General features: G+C 39.9%; 1 protein-coding gene across 3 annotated transcripts in view; it reads right to left on the bottom strand.

Moving 5' to 3' along the window:
* The window catches only part of PolQ (DNA polymerase theta), a 270991-nt gene that overhangs the window by 192812 nt on the left and 55144 nt on the right, over positions 1-23035 (bottom strand). For all 3 annotated transcript variants that reach the window (XM_070096805.1, XM_070096803.1, XM_070096804.1), the window contains exons 9-10: positions 15998-16195; positions 13746-13878 (exon numbers count right to left, since the gene is read on the bottom strand). In XM_070096805.1, the coding sequence (XP_069952906.1) occupies positions 13746-13878; positions 15998-16195 (331 nt within the window). The remainder of the gene's footprint in view (positions 1-13745; positions 13879-15997; positions 16196-23035) is intronic.

Below are 23035 nucleotides of genomic sequence, written 5' to 3'. Positions count from 1 at the left end.
TGGTTGAGGCAGTGGTTGAGGCAGTGGTTGAGGCAGTGGTTGAGGCAGTGGTTGAGGAAGTGGTTGAGCCAGTGGTGGAGGCAGTGGTTGAGGCAATAATAAGTCCTCCCTCTCTACTCTTCCCTATCTTCCAGATGCCAACAAGTCTTCAATAAAGGTACATAAATGTGATTTTAAATGTTTATTTAAGTGTTTATTTATCTATTTCATTACTCATTTAAGTATTATATATGTATTTATAATTGTTTTGTGTATGTAAAACTATAGTTATTCTTTAAAAAATGTATTTTTTTCTGAATATTTTTGTGGGTCTAGAACGGATTAATTAGATTTACATTATTTCTTATGGGAAATATTGCTTCGACTTTAGGCCTAGCTCCTGGAATGGATTACTGCCAAAACTCGGGGTTCCACTGTAATTATTATTATAGTAGTATTAAGTAGTACAGTAGGGCCCCACTGATACGGCAGGTTAGGTTCCAGTCTACCGCCGTAAAGTGGAACACCCTTTTTTTCCACTTATAAATGCATATAAATGCTAGATAACGTATTTACACTGACATATATTAAATTAGCAATAGAACTAGGCATTAAAAAACACAATAAAAAGTAAAATACACACACAGTACATTTATTACTTACCTTAAAATACTTAATATGAATGTGTGAGAGGTGAGTGGCAATGTAGTTATTGAATCAAATCATGAGATGGCAGACCATCATCCTCTGATTCTTCAACTAATTTGATTCGTTTTGGAGACTTGTGTGAAGCTTTTGAAGGAGTGTATGTTGCTGTTGAAGTTGAAGGCTGTTCAAGGTTAGCTGTTGATGTTGAAGGCTGTTCAAGGCTAGCTGTTGATACTGAAGACTGTTCAAGGCTAGCTGTTGATGTTGAAGGCTGTTCAAGGATTTAACTTGCAGTCACCAGCTGCATTAGCTCTTAGCAAGAGTGTTAGCTTGTCTTTTGCAGCTTTGAAGCCAGGTATTGACTTCTCTTCCTTAGCAATAAATGTCCTAGATGGCATCTTCTTCCAAAATAATGCAGTCTCATCCACATTAAAAATCTGTTACTTGGTATATCCACCATTCTATTATCTCGTCTCGCTCACGTGGATAATTTTCTGCAGCTAAATTGTAGGCGCTTGCAGCTTCACCCTGCACTCTGATGTTGTGAAGTTGACTTCTTTCCTTAAACCTATTAAACCAGCCTCTGCTAGCTGAAAATTTATCTTCAGCAGCTTCCTCCCCTCTCTCAGCCTTCATAGAATTGAAGAGACTTAAGGCCTTGGACTGGATAATGGCTCTGCTTAAAGGCACATTGTGACTAGTCTGATCATCAATCCACACCATTAAAAGTTTTTCAATGTCAGCAATAAGGTTATCACGTTTTTTTGTAACTTTAGTGGTCACTGGTGTAGCACTTTTAATTTCCTGCAATACTTTCTCCTTATTGTTCACAAATGTACTAACTGTTTGACGAGCCAAATCAAGCTTACGTGCTATCTCAGCCATTGACATACCTTCTTCACTAAGCTTAACCATTTCTAACTTGGCACTTAAATTATGAGGCTTACGACTCTTCCTTTTATCACATCTAAGCTTAGATGCTATCGTCAACAAGAGCCAATTAGTTAACGAAGAGTAAACGAGAGAGAACGAGATACACGGAGCTCAGACAGTGTAAAAACACAAACTGAACGGGTGGTGGATGATCACTCGGTCAGGCGAAATAGACGGTATTAATACGTGTCCAGTTTTAGTTCATTCACGTACGTTCATAAAAGTTTGTGAAACTTTTACATTACAATATATTTTTTATTATAATAATAATTAAATCACAAAACAAATACTCTTACATTATGTATAAGTTGAACAAGTTAGTACAGAATAATAAACAGCAAGACTCCCATTCTCATGAAACACACCATTTTCAGACTGAATGATGATATTATTATTATTTTTTACTTTTTTTTTTTCAACAAGTCGGCCATCTCCCACTGAGGCAGGGTGACCCAAAAAAGAAAGAAAATCCCCAAAAAGAAAATACTTTCATCATCATTCAACACTTTCACCACACTCACACATTATCACTGTTTTTGCAGAGGTGCTCAGAATACAACAGTTTAGAAGCATACACATATAAAGATACACAACATATCCCTCCAAACTGCCAATATCCCAAACCCCTCCTTTAAAGTGCAGGCACTGTACTTCCCATTTCCAGGACTCAAGTCCGACTATATGAAAATAACAGGTTTCCCTGAATCCCTTCACTAAATATTACCCTGCTCACACTCCAACACACTGGCCAATTCCCACCAAGGCAGGGTGGCCCGAAAAAGAAAAACTTTCACCATCATTCACTCCATCACTGTCTTGGAGAAGGGTGCTTTACACTACAGTTTTTAAACTGCAACATTAACACCCCTCCTTCAGAGTGCAGGCACTATACTTCCCATCTCCAGGACTCAAGTCCGGCCTGCCAGTTTCCCTGAATCCCTTCATAAATGTTACTTTGCTCACACTCCAACAGCACGTCAAGTATTAAAAACCATTTGTCTCCATTCACTCCTATCAAACACTCTCACGCATGCCTGCTGAAAGTCCAAGCCCCTCGCATACAAAACCTCCTTTACCCCCTCCCTCCAACCTTTCCTAGGCCGACCCCTACCCCGCCTTCCCTCCACTACAGATTTATAAACTCTCGAAGTCATTCTATTTTGTTCCAGCCTCAGTGTATTTCTGAACCACCTCAACAACCCTTCCTCAGCCCTCTGGACAACAGTTTTGGTAATCCCGCACCTCCTCCTAACTTCCAAACTACGAATTCTCTGCATTATATTCACACCACACATTGCCCTCAAACATGACATCTCCACTGCCTCCAGCCTTCTCCTCGCTGCAACATTCATCACCCATGCTTCACACCCATATAAGAGCGTTGGTAAAACTATACACTCATACATTCCCCTCTTTGCCTCCAAGGACAAAGTTCTTTGTCTCCACAGACTCCTAAGTGCACCACTCACCCTTTTCCCCTCATCAATTCTATGATTCACCTCATCTTTCATAGACCCATCCGCTGACACGTCCACTCCCGAATATCTGAATACATTCACCTCCTCCATACTCTCTCCTTCCAATCTGATATCCAATCTTTCATCCCCTAATCTTTTTGTTATCCTCATAACCTTACTCTTTCCTGTATTCACTTTTAATTTTCTTCTTTTGCATACCCCACCAAATTCATCCACCAACCTCTGCAACTTCTCTTCAGAATCTCCCAAGAGCACAGTGACATCACCAAAGAGCAACTGTGACAACTCCCACTTTATGTATGATTCTTTATCTTTTAACTCCACGCCTCTTGCCAAGACCCTCGCATTTACTTCTCTTACAACCCCATCTATAAATGTATTAAACAACCACGGTGACATCACGCATCCTTGTCTAAGGCCTACTTTTACTGGGAAATAATCTCCCTCTTTCCTACATACTCTAACTTGAGCCTCACTATCCTCGTAAAAACTCTTCACTGCTTTCAGTAACCTACCTCCTACACCATACACCTGCAACATCTGCCATATTGCCCCCCTATCCACCCTGTCATACGCCTTTTCCAAATCCATAAATGCCACAAAAACCTCTTTAGCCTTATCTAAATACTGCTCACTTATATGTTTCACTGTAAACACCTGGTCCACACCCCCCCCCCCCTACCTTTCCTAAAGCCTCCTTGTTCATCTGCTATCCTATTCTCCGTCTTACTCTTAATTCTTTCAATAATAACTCTACCATACACTTTACCAGGTATACTCAACAGACTTATCCCCCTATAATTTTTGCACTCTCTTTTGTCCCCTTTGCCTTTATACAAAGGAACTATGCATGCTCTCTGCCAATCCCTAGGTACCTTACCCTCTTCCACACATTTATTAAATAATAGAACCAACCACCCCAAAACTATATCCCCACCTGCATTTAACATTTGTATCTTTATCCCATCAATCCCGGCTGCCTTACCCCCTTTCATTTTACCTGCTGCCTCACGAACTTCCTCCAAACTCACAACTGGCTCTTCCTCACTCCTACAAGATGTTATTCCTCCTTGCCCTCTACACAAAATCACAGCTTCCCTATCTTCATCAACATTTAACAATTCCTCAAAATATTCCCTCCATCTTCCCAATACCTCTAACTCTCCATTTAATAACTCTCCTCTCCTATTTTTAACTGACAAATCCATTTGTTCTCTAGGCTTCCTTAACTTGTTAATCTCACTCCTCTCTTAACCTTTCTCTTTTTCTCCATATACTCTTCCCTCCTTGCATCACTTCTACTTTGTAAAAGCCTCTCATATGCTAACTTTTTCTCCCTTACTACTCTCTTTACATCATCATTCCATCAATCGCTCCTCTTCCCTCCCGCATCCACTTTCCTGTAACCGCAAACTTCTGCTGAACACTCTAACACTACATTTTTAAACCTACCCCATACCTCTTCGACCCCATTGCCTATGCTCTCATTAGCCCATCTATCCTCCAATAGCTGTTTATATCTTACCCTAACTGCCTCCTCTTTTAGTTTATAAACCTTCACCTCTCTCTACCCCGATGCTTCTGTTCTTCTTGTATCCCATCTACCTTTTACTCTCAGTGTAGCTACAACTAAAAAGTGATCTGATATATCTGTGGCCCCTCTATAAACATGTACATCCTGAAGTCTACTCAACAGTCTTTTATCTACCAATACATAATCCAACAAACTACTGACATTTCCCCCTACATCATATCTTGTATACTTATTTATCCTCTTTTTCTTAAAATATGTATTACCTATAACTAAACCTCTTTCTATACAAAGTGCAATCAAAGGGCTCCCATTATCATTTACACCTGGCACCCCAAACTTACCTACCACACCCTCTCAAAAAGTTTCTCCTACTTTAGCATTCAGGTCCCCTACCACAATTACTCTCTCACTTGGTTCAAAGGTTCCTATACATTCACTTAACATCTCCCAAAATCTCTCTCTCTCCTCTACATTCCTCTCTTCTCCAGGTGCATACACGCTTATTATGACCCACTTTTCACATTCAACCTTTACTTTAATCCACATAATCCTTGAATTTACACATTCATATTCTCTTTTCTCCTTCCATAACTGATCCTTCAACATTACTGCTACCCCTTCCTTAGCTCTAACTCTCTCAGATACTCCAGATTTAACCTCATTTATTTCCCCCCACCGAAACTCTCCTACCCCCTTCAGCTTTGTTTTGCTTAGGGCCAGGACATCCAACTTCTTTTCATTCATAACATCAGCAATCATCTGTTTCTTGCCATCCACACTACATCCACGCACATTCAAGCATCCCAGTTTTATAAAGCTTTTCTTCTTCTATTTTTTAGTAAATATCTACAGGAGAAGGGGTTATTAGCCCATCACTCCCGGCATTTCAGTCGCCTCATACGACACGCATGGCTTACGGAGGAAAGATTCTTTTCCACTTCCCCATGGACAATAGAAGAAATGAAGAAGAACAAGAGCTATGTAGAAAAAGGAGAAAAACCTAGATGTATGTATATATATATGCATGTGCATGTCTGTGAAGTGTGACCAAAGTGTAAGTAGGAGTAGCAAGATATCCCTGTTATCTAGCATGTTTATGAGACAGAAAAATAATAAATCCAATATAGAGTCTTCATTGTTGAAAGTACAATACCAGTGCACTATTTAATATGTATAAATTATGTACTACTACACAATTATACACTGATTTGGCATTTTGAAAGTAAATAATTTGACCAGCAAATAAAAATTTTTTATAAAATAATAAAAATCATGTATACAAAGAGATGCTCCATCTTAGCATATAGTGTCTGTCATTTTACATATATTTATGACATACAAATATCATGGCAAAAGATGATATCCTCACTGAATCATAACTGCTTACCTGTGAACCATCAACTGTTTAAAGATTACTTTATATAGTTATCTTTTACTGTACATTAATTTAAAACTAATAAACATCCACTACCTAAACAAAATAAAAAAAATTCTTATTCCTGTATGTATATCTTAGAACACAATTCAGTGGTATGCCAATGCCAACTTATCATTATAACCCTCATTCCCTCTTCTTAGAAGCATCTTCTGTGACAGAACCACTACCTTGTACAGCCGAAACTGAGCTCTTCATCAAATTAGCAAATGTCTTCAGAGCTGTTGACAAATAATTTTGTATGATTTCATGGTGCTTCAGGTCTGGGAGCAAGACAATTACCAACACAATAAGGTATGTAAGAAGCAAGTTGTTGATTGTGTTTCCAACCCATGCACACAGAAGCAAACTGCCTGTTACCATCACAAAATACCTGAGCGACAGCCAGACTGATTCAAGCACACAGCAAGCGGACGCATCCAATACGGCTGATTTTCGAGTTGCCAGTCGAAATCCAGCCTAATGCTGACACAAAATCACAGCATCCCCCGATAACTTTACAAAATTATTTTTAGTCGAATGTTTGGTACTCGAACCTATTTTCCTATAGAAATCCATGTTAACTATCAGAGATGTGTTCCTAATTTCATCTGTTTTCTTACCTAAGAGTATTTTCCCAATATTTTACATTAAGTACTGTTCTTTTTCACTAACAAATAATATTTATAGTATTGTACAATTTATGGAGTAACTCTTTAAATTGCCATCATATATTTATGTTCAAATTATAACACATTTCCTACCTCAATACTTATTTTTTATATTTATTATCAGGAGAAATAAATAGGATTAAGTCAGAGGTATCTGAGAGAGTTAGAGCTAAGGAAGGGGTAGCAATAATGTTGAAGGACCAGTTATGGAAGGAGAAGAGTGAATATAAATGTGTAAATTCAAGGATTATGTGTAAATTCAATGGTAGGATGTGAAAAGTGGGTCATAACAAGCATGTATGCACCTGGAGAAGAGAGGAATGTAGAGGAGAGAGAGAGATTTTGGGAGATGTTAAGTGAATGTATCGGAACCTTTGAACCAAGTGAGAGAGTAATTGTGATAGGGGACCTAAATGCTAAAGCAGGAGAAACATTTAGAGAGGGTGTGGTAGGTAAGTTTGGGGTGCCAGGTGTAAAGGATAATGGGAGCCCTTTAAGAACATAAGAACATAAGAATGTAGGAACACTGCAGAAGGCCTACTGGCCCATATGAGGCAGGTCCTTATCAAAACGACATCTACCTAAAGCTACTCAAGAAATAACTCCCGTACCCCTTGACACCAATCAAACCCAGCCCCTCCCACTCATATATTTGTCCAGTCTCTTCTTAAAGCTACCCAAGGTCCTAACCTCTATCACCCCACTGGGAAGACTGTTCCACGCATCTACAACTCTGTTAGAAAACCAGTACTTACCTATGTCCTTTCTAAATCTAAATTTATCCAACTTAAATCCATTATTCCTGGTTCTTACCTGGTTCGACACCCTCAGTACTTTATTAATGTCTCCCTTGTTTATGCCCGTCATCCACTTATACACTTCAATGATATCTCCCCTCATTCTACGCCTCTCCAGAGAGTGGAGATTTAAGGCTTTAAGTCTATCTTCATACGGGAGGTTCCTTACACAGTAAATCATTTTAGTCATTCTTCTCTGTATGTTCTCTAATGAGTCTATGTCCATCCTGTAGTAAGGGGACCAAAACTGAGCAGCATAATCTAAATGAGGCCTCACTAGTGATGTATAGAGCTGTAAAATAACTTTTGGACTTCTGTTACTTATACTTCTTGAGATAAATCCAAGTAATCTGTTGGCCTTGTTGTGCACACTGAGGCACTGCTGTCTTGGCTTTAGATTTCTGCTTACCATGACTCCCAAGTCTTTTTCACATTCTGTATGACCAAGCTCTACTTCACCTAGATTATAGCTTCGAGGGTTATTTTCATTACCAAGGGCAAGTACCTTACACTTATCCACATTAAACTTCATCTGCCATTTCTCAGACCAAGACATTAATTTGTTCAAATCGTCCTGGAGTTCATTGATATCCTCCTCAGAGTGAATTATACGGCCTATCTTTGTATCATCAGCAAACTTACTCATGTCACTAGTAATCCCTTCATCAAGGTCATTAATGTAAATTATGAACAAGAGAGGGCCTAAAACTGAACTTTGTATAGAAAGAGGTTTGGTTATAGGTAATACGTGTTTTAAGAAAAAGAGGCTAAATAAGTATACAAGATATGATGTAGGACGTAATGACAGTACTTTGTTGGACTATGTATTGGTAGATAAAAGACTGTTGAGTAGAGTTCAAGATGTTTATAGAGGGGCCACAGATATATCAGATCACTTTCTAGTTGTAGCTACAGTGAGAGTAAAAGGTAGATGGGATACAAAGAAAATAGAAGCAGCAAGTAAGAGAGGTGAAGGTGTATAAACTAAAAGAGGAGGCAGTAAGGGTAAGATATAAATAACTACTGGAGGATAGATGGGCTAGTGAGCGTACAGGCAATGGGGTCGAAGATGTATGGGGTAGGTTTAAGAATGCAGTATTAGAGTGTTAACCAGAAGTTTGTGGTTACATGAACGTGGGTGTGGGAAGGAAGAAGAGCGACTGGTGGAATGATGATGTAAAGAGAGTAGTAAGGGAGAAAAAGTTAGCATATGAGAGGTTTTTACAAAGTAGAAGTGATGCAAGGAGGGAAGAGTATATGGAGGGAAAAAGAGAGGTTAAGAAAGTGGTGAAGCAATGTAAAAAGAGAGCAAATGAGAGAGTGGGTGAGATGTTATCAACAAATTTTATTGAAAATAAGAAAAAGTTTTGAAGTGAGATTAATAAGTTAAGGAAGCCTAGGGAACAAGTGGATTTGACAGTTAAAAATAGGAGAGGAGAGTTATTAAATGGAGAGTTAGAGGTATCGGGAAGATGGAGGGAATATTTTGAGGAATTGTTAAATGTTGATGAAGATAGGGAAGCTGTGATTTCATCCAGGTCTCCCTCAACATTCTCGAGGGTTAGGGGATCAAGAGCCTCGCGAATGTTGAAAAACCATGAATGTTTGGTGCCCCAATATATTGTAGGGAAATATATTACAATACTGCTTCCTTAACTTGTTGAACCATGAATAATCATAAAATACATGAAAACGTCGTAAATTGTACTAAATATATACATATTATGCTTTAATAACGTATGTTATTTAATAACATGTATGTTAATAACATGTATGTTATTAAATACCACAGACTCCACCAATGCCTCCACCACTGCGAGTCCCTACTACCCTCCCTCCGACCCCCGCAACTGGCAGCCAGCCCTCCCACCACTCAGTGTGGTGAGTGTTTTGTTTGTTCATTATTTGCTATTAAACTACAGTATAAATAATGTAAACCCATTCATGACTGCATATTGGAATGGCTATTAGGAAAGGTATTAGATGGTGACATCATGTGTTTACTCTTGAACACAGCAAAGAATCGAACATTTCTGCTATTGCTAATAATAACAATAGTAATAATAATAATAATAATAATAATAATAATAATAATAATAATAATAATAATAATAATAATAATAATAAATACGATATAATTGAAGAAGGAAATTGTACAAAAATACGAGGGAGTGGTTGACACATCGTCAGTGTGACTTTGTTTATGCTGGAGTGGACATTAGTCTCCCTGCTCTTCCAAACATTTCACAATAATTCAACAGTTGAGGAAGTGGTATTTAATAACATATATGTTATAAATAATAATAGTACATGTTATTATTAATAACATGTATTATTATTAACATGTATGTATTTAATAACATTCTTCTTCTTCTTTCAACACACCGGCCGTATCCCACCAAGGCGGGGTGGCCCAAAAGGAAAAACAAAAGTTTCTCCTTTTACATTTAGTAAATTATACAGGAGAAGAGGTTACTAGCCCCTTGCTCCCGGCATTTTAGTCGCCTCTTACGACACGCATGGCTTACGGAGGAAGAATTCTGTTCCACTTCCCCATGGAGAATTTAATAACATATATGTTATAAATAATAATAGTACATACATGTATTATTAATAACATGTATTATTATTAACATGTATGTTATTAAATACCATTGCCTCAATCACTGCCTCTACCACTCCAGTCACACTCAATCTACAAGCACCAAACACAATGAATTATTGTGAAATGTTTGGAAGAGCAGGGAGACTAATGTTCACTTCAGCATAAACAAAGTCACACTGACGATGTGTCAACCACTCCCTTGTATTTTTGTACAATTTCCCTCTTCAATTATATCATATTTATTATTATTATTATTATTATTATTATTATTATTATTATTATTATTACTATTGTTATTATTAGCTGTAGCAGAAATGTTTAATTCTTTGCAGTGTTCAAGAGTAAAGACATGATGTCACCGTCTAATACCTGTCCAAATAGCCATTCCAATATGCAGTCATGAATGGGTTTACATTATTTATACTGCAGTTTAATAGCAAATAATGAACAAACAAAACACTCACCACACTGAGTGGTGGGAGGGCTGGCTGCCAGTTGCGGGGGTCGGAGGGAGGTTAGTAGGGACTCGCAGGTGGCGGGAAACTTAAATATGATTTGGCGGCTGGGAATTTGGTGGCTGGGAATTTGGCGGTTGGGAATTCGCGAATGAGTGAAGCCCATGAAAGTTGAAAACGTGAATGTTGAGGGAGACCTGTATATAGGGCAAGGAAGAATAACATCTTGTAGGAGTGAGGAAGAGCAAGTTGTGAGTGTGGGGGAAGTTCGTGAGATAGTGAGTAGAATGAAAGGGAGTAAGGCAGCTGGGATTAATGGGATAAAGATAGAAATGTTAAAAGCAGGTGGGGATATAGCTTTGGAGTGGTTGGTGCTATTATTTAATAAATGTATGGAAGAGAGTAAGGTACCTAGGGATTGGCAGAGAGCATGTAGAGTTCCTTTGTAAAAAGGCAAAGGGGATAAAAGAGAGTGCAAAAATTATAGGGGAATAAGTTTGTTGAGTATACCTGGTAAAGTGTATGGTAGAGTTATTATTGAAAGAATTAAGACTAAGACGGAGAGCAGGATAGCAGATTAACAAGGAGGCTTTAGAAAAGTTAGGGGGTGTGTAGACCAAGTGTTTATAGTGAAACATATAGGTGAACAGTATTTAGATAAGGGTAAAGAGGTTTTTGTGGTATTTATGAATTTGGAAAAGGCATATGACAGGGTGGATAGGGGGGCAATGTGGCAGATGTTGCAGGTGTATGGTATAGGAGGTAGGTTAATGAAAGCAGTGAAAAGTTTTTATGACAGTGAGGCTCAGATTAGAGTATGTAGGAGAGAGGGAGATTATTTCCTAGTAAAAGTAGTGGTGTCATCATGGTTATTCAATATATTTATAGATGAGGTTGTAAGAGAAGTGTATGCTAGAGTCTTGGCAAGAGGTGTGGAGTTATAAGATAAAGAATCAAATACAAAGTGGGAGTTGTCTCAGTTGCTTTTTGCTGATGATACTGTGCTTTTGGGAGATTCTAAAGAGAAGTTGCAGAGGTTGGTCAATGAATTTGGTAGGGTATGTAAAAGAAGAAAATTAAAAGTGAATATAGGAAAGAGTAAGGTGATGAGGATAACAAAAAGATTAATTGGTGAAAGATTGGGTATCAGATTCGAGGGAGAGAGTATGGAGGAAGTGAATGTATTCAGATATTTAGTAGTGGACGTGTCAGCAGATGGGTCTATGAAGGATGAGGTGAATCACAGAACTGATGAGGAAAAAAGGGTGAGTGGTGCACTTCGGAGTCTGTGGAGACAAAGAACTGTGTCCGTGGAAGCAAAGAAGGGAATGCATGAGAGTATAGTTGTACCAACACTCTTGTATGGGTGTGAAGCATGGGTGATGAATGTTGCAACGAGGAGGAGGCCGGAGTCAGGGGAGATGTCATGTCTGAGGGCAATGTGTGGTGTGAATATAATGCAGAGAATTTGTAGTTTGGAAATCAGGAGAAGGTGTGGGATTACCAAAACTATTATCCAAAGGACTGAGGAGGGGTTGTTGAGGTGGTTCGGACATGTAGAGAGAATGGAACAAAACAGAATGACTTTGAGAGTGTATAAATCTGTAGTGAAGGGAAGGCAGGGTAGGGGTTGGCCTAGGAAGGGTTGGAGGGAGGGGGTAAAGGTTTTGTGTGCGGGGAGCTTGGACTTCCAGCAAGCATGCGTGAGTGTATTTGATAGGAGTGAACAGAGACAAATGGTTTTTAATACTTGATGTGCTGTTGGAATGTGTGCAAAGTAACATTTATGAAGGGATTCAGGGAAACAGGCAGGCCGGACTTGAGTCCTGGGGATAGGAAGTACAGTGTCTGCACTCTGAAGAAGGGGTGTTAATGTTGCAGTTTTATAACTGTAGTGTAAAGCACCCCTCTGGCAAGACAGTGATGGAGTGAATGGTGATGAAAGTTTTTTTTTTTTTGGGGGCCACCCTGCCTTGGTGGGAATCAGCAGATGTGTTAATAAAAATAAAAATTTTTTTAGTATAGCCCCCAATTTAACAGAGTGCTAGGGAAAGTAGGTGGTCAGTACTAGAGTTGTTATGGCTAGAGATAACACTGTTTTGCTGTCATCGCAATAATAATGGGCAATTCTTTAACATACGAACTTTCCGTTGGTTATATAATTTTATTATGACTGAACTGGTGAACCAAAAAATATGTACCATCTGCACAATACATGTATAAGTTATTATAAATGATATATATACAATACGATAAAAAATTTACAAATGATGGATCAAAGTAGAATGACTTGGAGAGCGTATAAATCTGTAGGGGAAAGAAGGCGGGGTAGGGGTCATCCTCGAAAAGGTTGGAGGGAGGGGGTAAAGGAGGTTTTGTGGGCGAGGGGCTTGGACTTCCAGCAAGCATGTGTGAGCGTGTTAGACAGAAATGAATGGAGACAAATGGTTTTTGGGACCTGACGAGCTATTGGAGTGCGAGCAGGGTAATACTTTGTCAAGGGATTCAGGGAAACTGGTTAGCCGGACTTGAGTCCTGGAAATGGGAAGTACAATGCCTGCACTTTAAAGGAGGGGTTTGGGATATTGACAGTTTGGAGGGACTTCTAAACTGTCGTATCTGAGTGCCTCTGCAAAGACAGTATGAGTGAGGTGAAAGTGTTGAATGATGATGAAAGTATTTTCTTTTTGGTGATTTTCTTTCTTTTTGGGTCACCCTGCTTCGGTGGGAGACGAATTAAATGTTGAAAAAAAACAAAAATCCCATGCGAAACATACTTCTAATACATACGACAGAAAGTACAAAATATTCTTCAAACAAAATATGCAGTCCCTTCCAAGGGGTAATTACTGTACTTTGATGGTGCCAAGCTCTTGATTCAAGGAGCTAAAGCTACTCTCAGGCTTGTGTGAACATGTTAGATAGGAGTGAGTGATGACAAGTGGTTTTTAATGGGTGTGCTGTTGGAATGTGAGCAAGGTAATACAGTATTTATGAAGTGATTCAGGGAAAACCAGCTAACCAGACTTCGAGTCCTGGAAGTGGGAAGGGCAATGCAGATTAGCAAGGGTGTCGATTCTGCAGTGGGAGGGTGATCTGAACTGTGATGTCAGCACACCTCTGGCAAGAAAGCAATTGAATGCATGATGGCGAATGTGTTTCTTTCTGTGGATCACCCTACCCTGGCAAGAAACTGCTGTTAAGAATAAAAACCAATGAACATGCACTTACCAATTCTGAAAAATTCCTTAGCAACACATTCTGCCATTTTTTCACACCAAGCTTTAGTTGGACAGAAAACAAGAACAGAGAAACCCTCCAGTACTGTCTCAAGACACAGCTGGATCAGATGGTCACTGTCATCCTAAAGTGAGATGGTTTTATATTAATTCACACACAAATATATTACTACATCTTAAACTATGAAAAATTAGTTGTAAAGGGCTGTATAAGTTCTAATTTGCCAATTTTATTAACCCTTTGACTGTCACGACCCCAAATCCTGAAGTCTCTCGCTCTGTTGCAAAATATTCGAAAAAAAAAGCAAAAATTATTTTTTCTTGTGAAATGATAGAGAATCTTTTCCCGGTGGTAATGACACCAAAGGTACAAAATTTGATGGAAAACTTATGGAATTACGCTCTTGCAAAGTTAGCGATCTCGGCAACATATACGCACCGGCAATTTCGCCCACTTTGAGCCCTATTTTCGGTCAATTCCATTGCTCCAGTTGACCAAACTCATATCTATTTCTTTAGAACTCCATTTGCTCTATCAATTGAGTACAAGAAACCACCCATTTCCTGATTTCAACTATCCAATAAAGTGGTCAGAAAATTAAAAAATATGCCAATTTCAAAATAGGGTCCAGAATAAACAATACAGACATTCCTGGCACTAAAATAACATTTTCTCTGTTCATTAGTCATGTCTCCAAGCCCTTCTTATATTACTCTTGCTTTATATTTTGAATTTTTATTCACATAAAAAATAGATTTACTGTTATGGAGACTACATTGTTATAATAATTGTATAAATAATGTCAGCCCATTCGTAACTGTGTATTAGAATGGCTAGTTGGACACTTATTGGATGGTGACGTCATTTGTTTACTCTTGAACATAAGCAAAAATCGAACATTCTGCTACTTTGAGCTCAATTTCAAGGTCCTTTTCATAGTGAAACCAATCAAAATCATCTCTATTTCTGTAAAATGTATTCCGTTCTATCCAATGAGACCAAGAAAACAAGAACACAACCATAAATACTGTACAAAAATACACCTTAAAGTCGGTGTTGTAATCCAAAAGTACAGTCGAAGTATTTTTCTTCTTGTTATGCACTGCGTGCTGCAGGATTTTTTTTATACTGCGCACACTGACCACACAGACCCACTCTTTCACATGTGGGCCTACTGGCTTTCTCTCGCTTGATTTGAAGCAGCTAGAATTTTGGTGTATCAATACATCAAAATCCCTAGCTCATAAGACGTACATATACGACCGCGACAGTCAAAGGGTTAAACACACTGGTTTCTCTGCTATAATTTCAGAATGCCTCTTCTGACTGGTTTCAAACCTTAAATGCTGGAGTGTCTCAATTAGAGACATTTTTGTACTGATCTTGGGCTGTGTAAGTGCCAATCTGCCATTATTGTTTAAAAAAATATGGGTATTTTTTCCTTGCAATAACATGAAAATGCAACTTTTGAGCAACCTCAAACTTAAAGTTATGAGTATTTTGCTCACAGGAAGGTATATTTTTTATTGGGCTATGCAAGTCATAATTTGCCAGTTTTATCCAACAAACAGGGATTTTAGTTTCTGTGTGATAACTAGCAAATGCCTCTTCCAAATAGTTTTATGCTTTCAAAACTGATATATCTTACCTAGTGGAAAGTTTGGAATGGTTTTGGTCTGTGTAGATGCTAATTTGCTATGTTTTTTGAAACATGCTCTTTCTGATCATCAGCTTCCAATCTTCAATACTAACATTTAACTGCATTACAAACTTCACTCTGTACTATTTCTTTTATGTGCATTAACTTAAAAGAGGGTGGGATTATGGAGTGTGAGACATCCTTCATGGATGGTGAAGCAAGTAAAACGGTCTAGTTTATAATGTACTGACAGAGAGCATACCACACCACAGCCTTTAATTTGTCTAGATGTGAGGTCATTTTGACTAAGATTTTCCTCTATATAGGATAAGGTTATAATTCTGTAAGGTAACTACTTGCCAAACAAAGGCCAACTTATTTTCTCCATCTCATTATTTACACTTGTCTCACATATTAATAATGTTACATTAACTGTCAGAAATTCTACTACAACATAAGTTATGTATAGAGACTGATTAATTTTTTCTTCCAACCATACAAATAAAATTTTAATTGCTTAAACCACAATATTTACAAATAGAACACTATATACATAGTACTTGGCAACACTAAATTTGTAAAAATCTAACATTAATATGCTCACCTTAACAGTCAGTAAAGGATCTAGCTCCCTCACTTTATTCATGGTGGGGTCATATAATGCTCTGCCAATCTTGACTCTCTCTGTGAGTGGTACAGGTCTGAAGTCTGTGTTATACAAGGCAGAGTCTAGCCAACCAGCCAGCAATTTCAAGTTAGGCAGAGTGGCAGACATTCCAATAATCTGTATACCATTTTCATCCTAGAAAAAATATGTTTTTACATTACCTGCAGTTAGCTAAATACAGTTAGGTAGCAGCTCTGTCTCACACCTAGCGGACGGAGGATCAAGTATCCATAACTCCTTGTGCTGTATGACTACAAAGATTAACCCCTTCAGGGTCCAAGGCCAAAATTCCAGTGTCCCAAAATTTAAAAAAAAAAAAAAAAAAAATTATTTTTTCTTATGAAATGGTAGAGAATCTTTTTATGAAGGTAATAAAACAAAAAGTACAAAATTTGATAGAAAATTGACGAAATTATGCTCTCGCAAATTTTGATGTGTCAGCGATATTTATGAATCGGCGATTTTGCCGACTTTGACTCCCATTTTAGGCCAATTACATTATTCCAGTCGACCAAATTCTTAGCTATTTCACTAGTATTACTTCTATTCTATCGATTGAGCACAAGAAATCGCCAAGTCAACTATTTCAATTACAAAATAAAGTGATCGGAAATTGGTAATTTGGCCAATTTAACACAAAGTTCAAAATATTCCAGTTTCAAAATGGGGTCCAGAATAAACAATGTAAGTATTCCTGGCACTAAACTAACATTTCCTCTGTTCATTAGTTACGTTTTGAGGCTTTACAAATAAATTCCATTTTGATTTTTTATTCACATAATGAATTTTTATTCACACCAAAAAATAGAAGATTTACTGTTATGCAATATTGTAATAATTGTATAAATATCATCACCACGTTTGTGAATGTATATAAGACCCGCCAGCTGGCGTGTAATAGATGTGTGAGGTCGTTTGTTTACTCTTGAACATCGGCAAAAATTTAACATTTCCGCTACTTTGAGCTCAGTTTCAAGCCATTTCCTGTGCTAAAACCAATCAAAATCATCTTTATTTCTGTAATATGTCTTCCATTCTATCAAATGAGACCAAGAAATTGCAAATACAACTATAAAAACATACGAAAAAACACTGCAAAGTCGCTGTTTTAATCGAAAATCATGATCTCAGTTTTTTTCTCTCATTATACACAGTGTGCTGCCGGATTTGTTTAATGTGGTGCACACATACCACAATGATGTATTCTCTCATATCTAGGCCCAAATGTACCACTCACAGTTTATCAGAGTGAGCTGAGCTCATGGCGTAGATCTACAGTTTGGACCCTCAACGTAAAGCCGTAGATCTACGGGACGGACCCTGAAAGGGTTAAGCACTTCACAAAAAAGTATATCTCGTACAGTGGACCCTCGGTTATCGGCTGTAATCCGTTCCGGAAGCTTGGCCTAAAACCGAAATAATATTTCCCATGAGAATTAATTTAATTACAATTAATCTGTTCCAGACAAAAATATTCACCATAAAATCATTTTTTAACAATTAAATCATTATTACATATCTTTATTGAAGACTAATGCTGGCTTCTGGAATGCCTGCTACACTTCCTGCATGCCTGCTACACTTCTTGCATGCCTGCTACACTTCCTGCATGCCTGCTACACTTCCTGCATGCCTGCTACACTTCTTGCATGCCTGCTACACTCCCTGCATGCCTACTACACTTCCTGCATGCCTGGTACACTTCCTGCATGCCTGCTACACTTCTTGCATGCCTACTACACTTCCAGCATGCCTGCTACACTTCCTGCATGCCTGCTACACTTCCTGCATGCCTGCTACACTTCTTGCATGCCTGCTACACTTCCTGCATGCCTGCTACACTTCCTGCATGCCTGCTACACTTCCTGCATGCCTGCTACACTTCCTGCATGCCTGCTACACTTCCTGCATGCCTGCTACACCTCCTGCATGCCTGCTACACCTCCTGCATGCCTGCTATACTTCCTGCATGCCTGCTACACTTCCTGCATCCCTGATACACTTCCTGCATGCCTGCTACACTTCCTGCATGTCTGCAACACTCCCTGCATGTCTGCAACACTCCCTGCATGCCTGTTACACTTTATGCCTGTTACACCTCCTGCATGCTTGTTACACTCCCTGCATGCCTGCCACACTTCCTGCATGCCTGCTACACCGCCTGCATGTCTGCTACACTCCATGCATGCCTGCTACACTTCCTGCATGCCTGCTACACTTCCTGCATGTCTGCTACACTCCCTGCATACCTATTACACTTCCTGCATGCCTGCTACACTCACTGCATGCCTGCTACACTTATTGCATGCCTACTACACTTCCTGCATGTCTGCTACACTCCCTGCATGCCTGCTACACTCCCTGCATGCCTGTTACACTCCCTGCATGCCTGCTACACTTCTTGCATGCCTACTACACTTCATGCATGTCTGCTACACTCCCTGCATGTCTGCTACACTCCCTGCATGCCTGCTACACTCCCTGCATGCCTGCTACACTCCCTGCATGTCTGCTACACTCCCTGCATGCCTGCTACACTCCCTGCATGCCTGCTACACTCCCTGTATGCCTGCCACACTCCCTGCATGCCTGTTACACTCCTTACATGCCTGCTACACTCCCTGCATGCCTGCTACACTCCCTACATGCCTGCTACACTCCCTGCATACCTGTTACACTCCCTGCATGCCTGCTACACTCCCTGCATGCCTGCTACACTCCCTGCATGTCTGCTACCCTCCCTGCATGTCTGCTACACTCCGTGCATGCCTGCTACACTCTGTGCATGCCTGCTACACTCCCTGCATGCCTGCTACACTCCCTGCATGTCTGCTACACTCCCTGCATGCCTGCTACACTCCCTGCATGCCTGCTACACTCCCTGCATGCCTGCTACACTCCCTGCATGTCTGATACACTCCATGCATGCCTGCTACACTCCCTGCATGCCTGCTACACTCCCTGCATGCCTGCTACACTCCCTGCATGCCTGTTACACTCCCTGCATGCCTGCTACACTCCATGCATGCCTGCTACACTCCATGCATGCCTGCTACACTCCCTGCATGCCTGCTACACTCCCTGCATGCCTGCTACACTCCCTGCATGCCTGCTACACTCCCTGCATGCCTGTTACACTCCCTGCATGTCTGCTACACTCCATGCATGCCTGCTACACTCCATGCATGCCTGCTACACTCCATGCATGCCTGCTACACTCCATGCATGCCTGCTACACTCCCTGCATGCCTGCTACACTCCCTGCATGCCTGCTACACTCCCTGCATGCCTGTTACACTCCCTGCATGCCTGTTACACTCCCTGCATGCCTGCTACACTCCGTGCATGCCTGCTACACTCCCTGCATGCCTGCTACACTCCCTGCATGTCTGCTACACTCCATGCATACCTGCTACACTCCCTGCATGCCTGCTACACTCCCTGCATGCCTGTTACACTCCCTGCATGCCTGTTACACTCCCTGCATGCCTGCTACACTCCCTGCATGCCTGCTACACTCCCTGCATGCCTGCTACACTCCCTGCATGCCTGTTAAACTCCCTGCATGCCTGTTACACTCCCTGCATGCCTGTTACACTCCTTGCATGCCTGCTACACTTCATGCTTAAATTCCATGGTGTTTCTCACTTTTTTTACCACAGGAACTTTACTAGGAACTGTTTTTGGAGCCATGGTTACTTATTTTGCAGTTGCACTGCAAAAATACCACAAAAAACAATGGAAAACAAGCGAAATGTTTGGATGTATGATCAAAAGCCTCCTCACACACCGAAAGACACAGCCAAACTGACATGCAAGCAACCCCAGCCGGCGGACGGACATGTCCCAAACGGCTGATCACTGAATTAATGGCCAATAACCAGGCGCCGAAAAACTAGCTGATAACAGAAGCGGCCGATAACCAGATATCTACTGTACATCGTGTTTAAGTTTTATTTAAATCCTCATAAAAACTGGTCAAGGATTAAAAGCTCTTATCAGAGAATTTTTTTTTTAATGCACCAGCCATCTCCCACCAAGGCAGGGTAACCTTAAAAAAAAAAACTTTTGTTTTTCTTTTTACATGTAGTAGGTAGGTAGACAGTAGGTAGGTAGTAGGTTGGTAGACAGCAACCACCCAGGGAAGTACTACCGTCCTGCCAGATGACTGTGAAACAGAAACCTGTAACTGTTTTGCATGATGGTAGGATTGCTGGTTTCTTTTTCTGTCTCATAAACACGCTAGATAACAGGGATATCTTGCTACTCCTACTTACACTTTGGTCACACTTCACAGACACGCACATGCATATACAGTGGACCCCCGGTTAACGATATTTTTTCACTCCATAAGTATGTTCAGGTGCCAGTACTAACCGAATTTATTCCCATAAGGAATATTGTGAAGTAGATTATTCCTTTCAGACCCCCAAACATACACGTACAAACGCACTTACATAAATACACTTACATAATTGGTCGCAATCGGAGGTAATCGTTATGCGGGGGTCCACTGTATATATACATACATCTAGGTTTTCTCCTTTTTCTAAATAGCTCTTGTTCCTCTTTATTTCTTCTATTGTCCATGGGGAAGTGGAAAAGAATCTTTCCTCCGTAAGCCATGCGTGTCGTATGAGGCGACTAAAATGCCGGGAGCAATGGGCTAGTAACCCCTTCTCCTGTAGACATTTACTAAAAAAGAGAAGAAAAACTTTATAAAACTGGGATGCTTAAATGTGCGTGGATGTAGTGCGGATGACAAGAAACAAATGACTGCTGATGTTATGAATGAAAAGAAGTTGGATGTCCTGGCCCTAAGCGAAACAAAGCTGAAGGGGGTAGGGGAGTTTCGGTGGGGGGAAATAAATGGGATTAAATCTGGAGTATCTGAGAGAGTTAGAGCAAAGGAAGGAGTAGCAGTAATGTTGAATGATCAGTTATGGAAGGAGAAAAGAGAATATGAATGTGTAAATTCAAGAATTATGTGGATTAAAGTAAAGGTTGGATGCGAGAAGTGGGTCATAATAAGCGTGTATGCACCTGGAGAAGAGAGGAATGCAGAGGAGAGAGAGAGAGATTTTGGGAGATGTTAAGTGAATGTATAGGAGCCTTTGAACCAAGTGAGAGAGTAATTGTGGTAGGGGACCTGAATGCTAAAGTAGGAGAAACTTTTAGAGAGGGTGTGGTAGGTAAGTTTGGGGTGCCAGGTGTAAATGATAATGGGAGCCCTTTGATTGAACTTTGTATAGAAAGGGGTTTAGTTATAGGTAATACATATTTTAAGAAAAAGAGGATAAATAAGTATACAAGATATGATGTAGGGTGAAATGACAGTAGTTTCTTGGATTATGTATTGGTAGATAAAAGACTGTTGAGTAGACTTCAGGATGTACATGTTTATAGAGGGGCCACAGATATATCAGATCACTTTTTAGTTGTAGCTACACTGAGAGTAAAAGGTAGATGGGATACAAGGAGAACAGAAGCCTCAGGGTAGAGAGAGGTGAAGGTTTATAAACTAAAAGAGGAGGCAGTTAGGGTAAGATATAAACAGCTATTGGAGGATAGATGGGCTAATGAGAGCATAGGCAATGGGGTCGAAGAGGTATGGGGTAGGTTTAAAAATGTAGTGTTAGAGTGTTCAGCAGAAGTTTGTGGTTACAGGAAAGTGGGTGCGGGAGGGAAGAGGAGCGATTGGTGGAATGATGATGTGAAGAGAGTAGTAAGGGAGAAAAAGTTAGCATATGAGAAGTTTTTACAAAGTAGAAGTGATGCAAGGAGGGAAGAGTATATGGAGAAAAAGAGAGAGGTTAAGAGAGTGGTGAAGCAATGTAAAAAGAGAGCAAATGAGAGAGTGGGTGAGATGTTATCAACAAATTTTGTTGAAAATAAGAAAAAGTTTTGGAGTGAGATTAACAAGTTAAGAAAGCCTAGAGAACAAATGGATTTGTCAGTTAAAAATAGGAGAGTTATTAAATGGAGAGTTAGAGGTATTGGGAAGATGGAGGGAATATTTTGAGGAATTGTTAAATGTTGATGAAGATAGGGAAGCTGTGATTTCGTGTATAGGGCAAGGAGGAACAACATCTTGTAGGAGTGAGGAAGAGCCAGTTGTGAGTGTGGGGGAAGTTCGTGAGGCAGTAGGTAAAATGAAAGGGGGTAAGGCAGCCGGGATTGATGGGATAAAGATTGAAATGTTAAAAGCAGGTGGGGATATAGTTTTGGAGTGGTTGGTGCAATTATTTAATAAATGTATGGAAGAGGGTAAGGTACCTAGGGACTGGCAGAGAGCATGCATAGTTCCTTTGTATAAAGGCAAAGGGGATAAAAGAGAGTGCAAAAATTATAGGGGGATAAGTCTGATGAGTCTAGGTAGTAGGTTGGTAGACAGCAACCACCCAGGGAGGTACTACCGTCCTGCCAAGTGAGTGTAAAACGAAAGCCTGTAATTGTTTTACATGATGGTAGGATTGCTGGTGTCCTTTTTTCTGTCTCATGAACATGCAAGATTTCAGGTACGTCTTGCTACTTCTACTTACACTTAGGTCACACTACACATACATGTACAAGCACATATATACACACCCCTCTGGGTTTTCTTCTATTTTCTTTCTAGTTCTTATTCTTGTTTATTTCCTCTTATCTCCATGGGGAAGTGGAACAGAATTCTTCCTCCGTAAGCCATGCGTGTTGTAAGAGGCGACTAAAATGCCGGGAGCAAGGGGCTAGTAACCTCTTCTCCTGTATATATTACTAAATGTAAAAGGAGAAACTTTCGTTTTTCATTTTGGGCCACCCCGCCTCGGTGGGATACGGCCGGTGTGTTGAAAGAAAGAAGTCTGTTGAGTATACCTGGCAAAGTGTATGGTAGAGTTATTATTGAAAGAATTAAGAGTAAGACGGAGAATAGGATAGCAGATGAACAAGGAGGCTTTAGGAAAGGTAGGGGGTGTGTGGACCAGGTGTTTACAG

This window comes from Cherax quadricarinatus, chromosome 55 (genome assembly GCF_038502225.1).
Source record: "Cherax quadricarinatus isolate ZL_2023a chromosome 55, ASM3850222v1, whole genome shotgun sequence".
Lineage (NCBI taxonomy): Eukaryota > Metazoa > Arthropoda > Malacostraca > Decapoda > Parastacidae > Cherax > Cherax quadricarinatus.
This window is presented reverse-complemented; position numbering and strand designations above follow the sequence as displayed.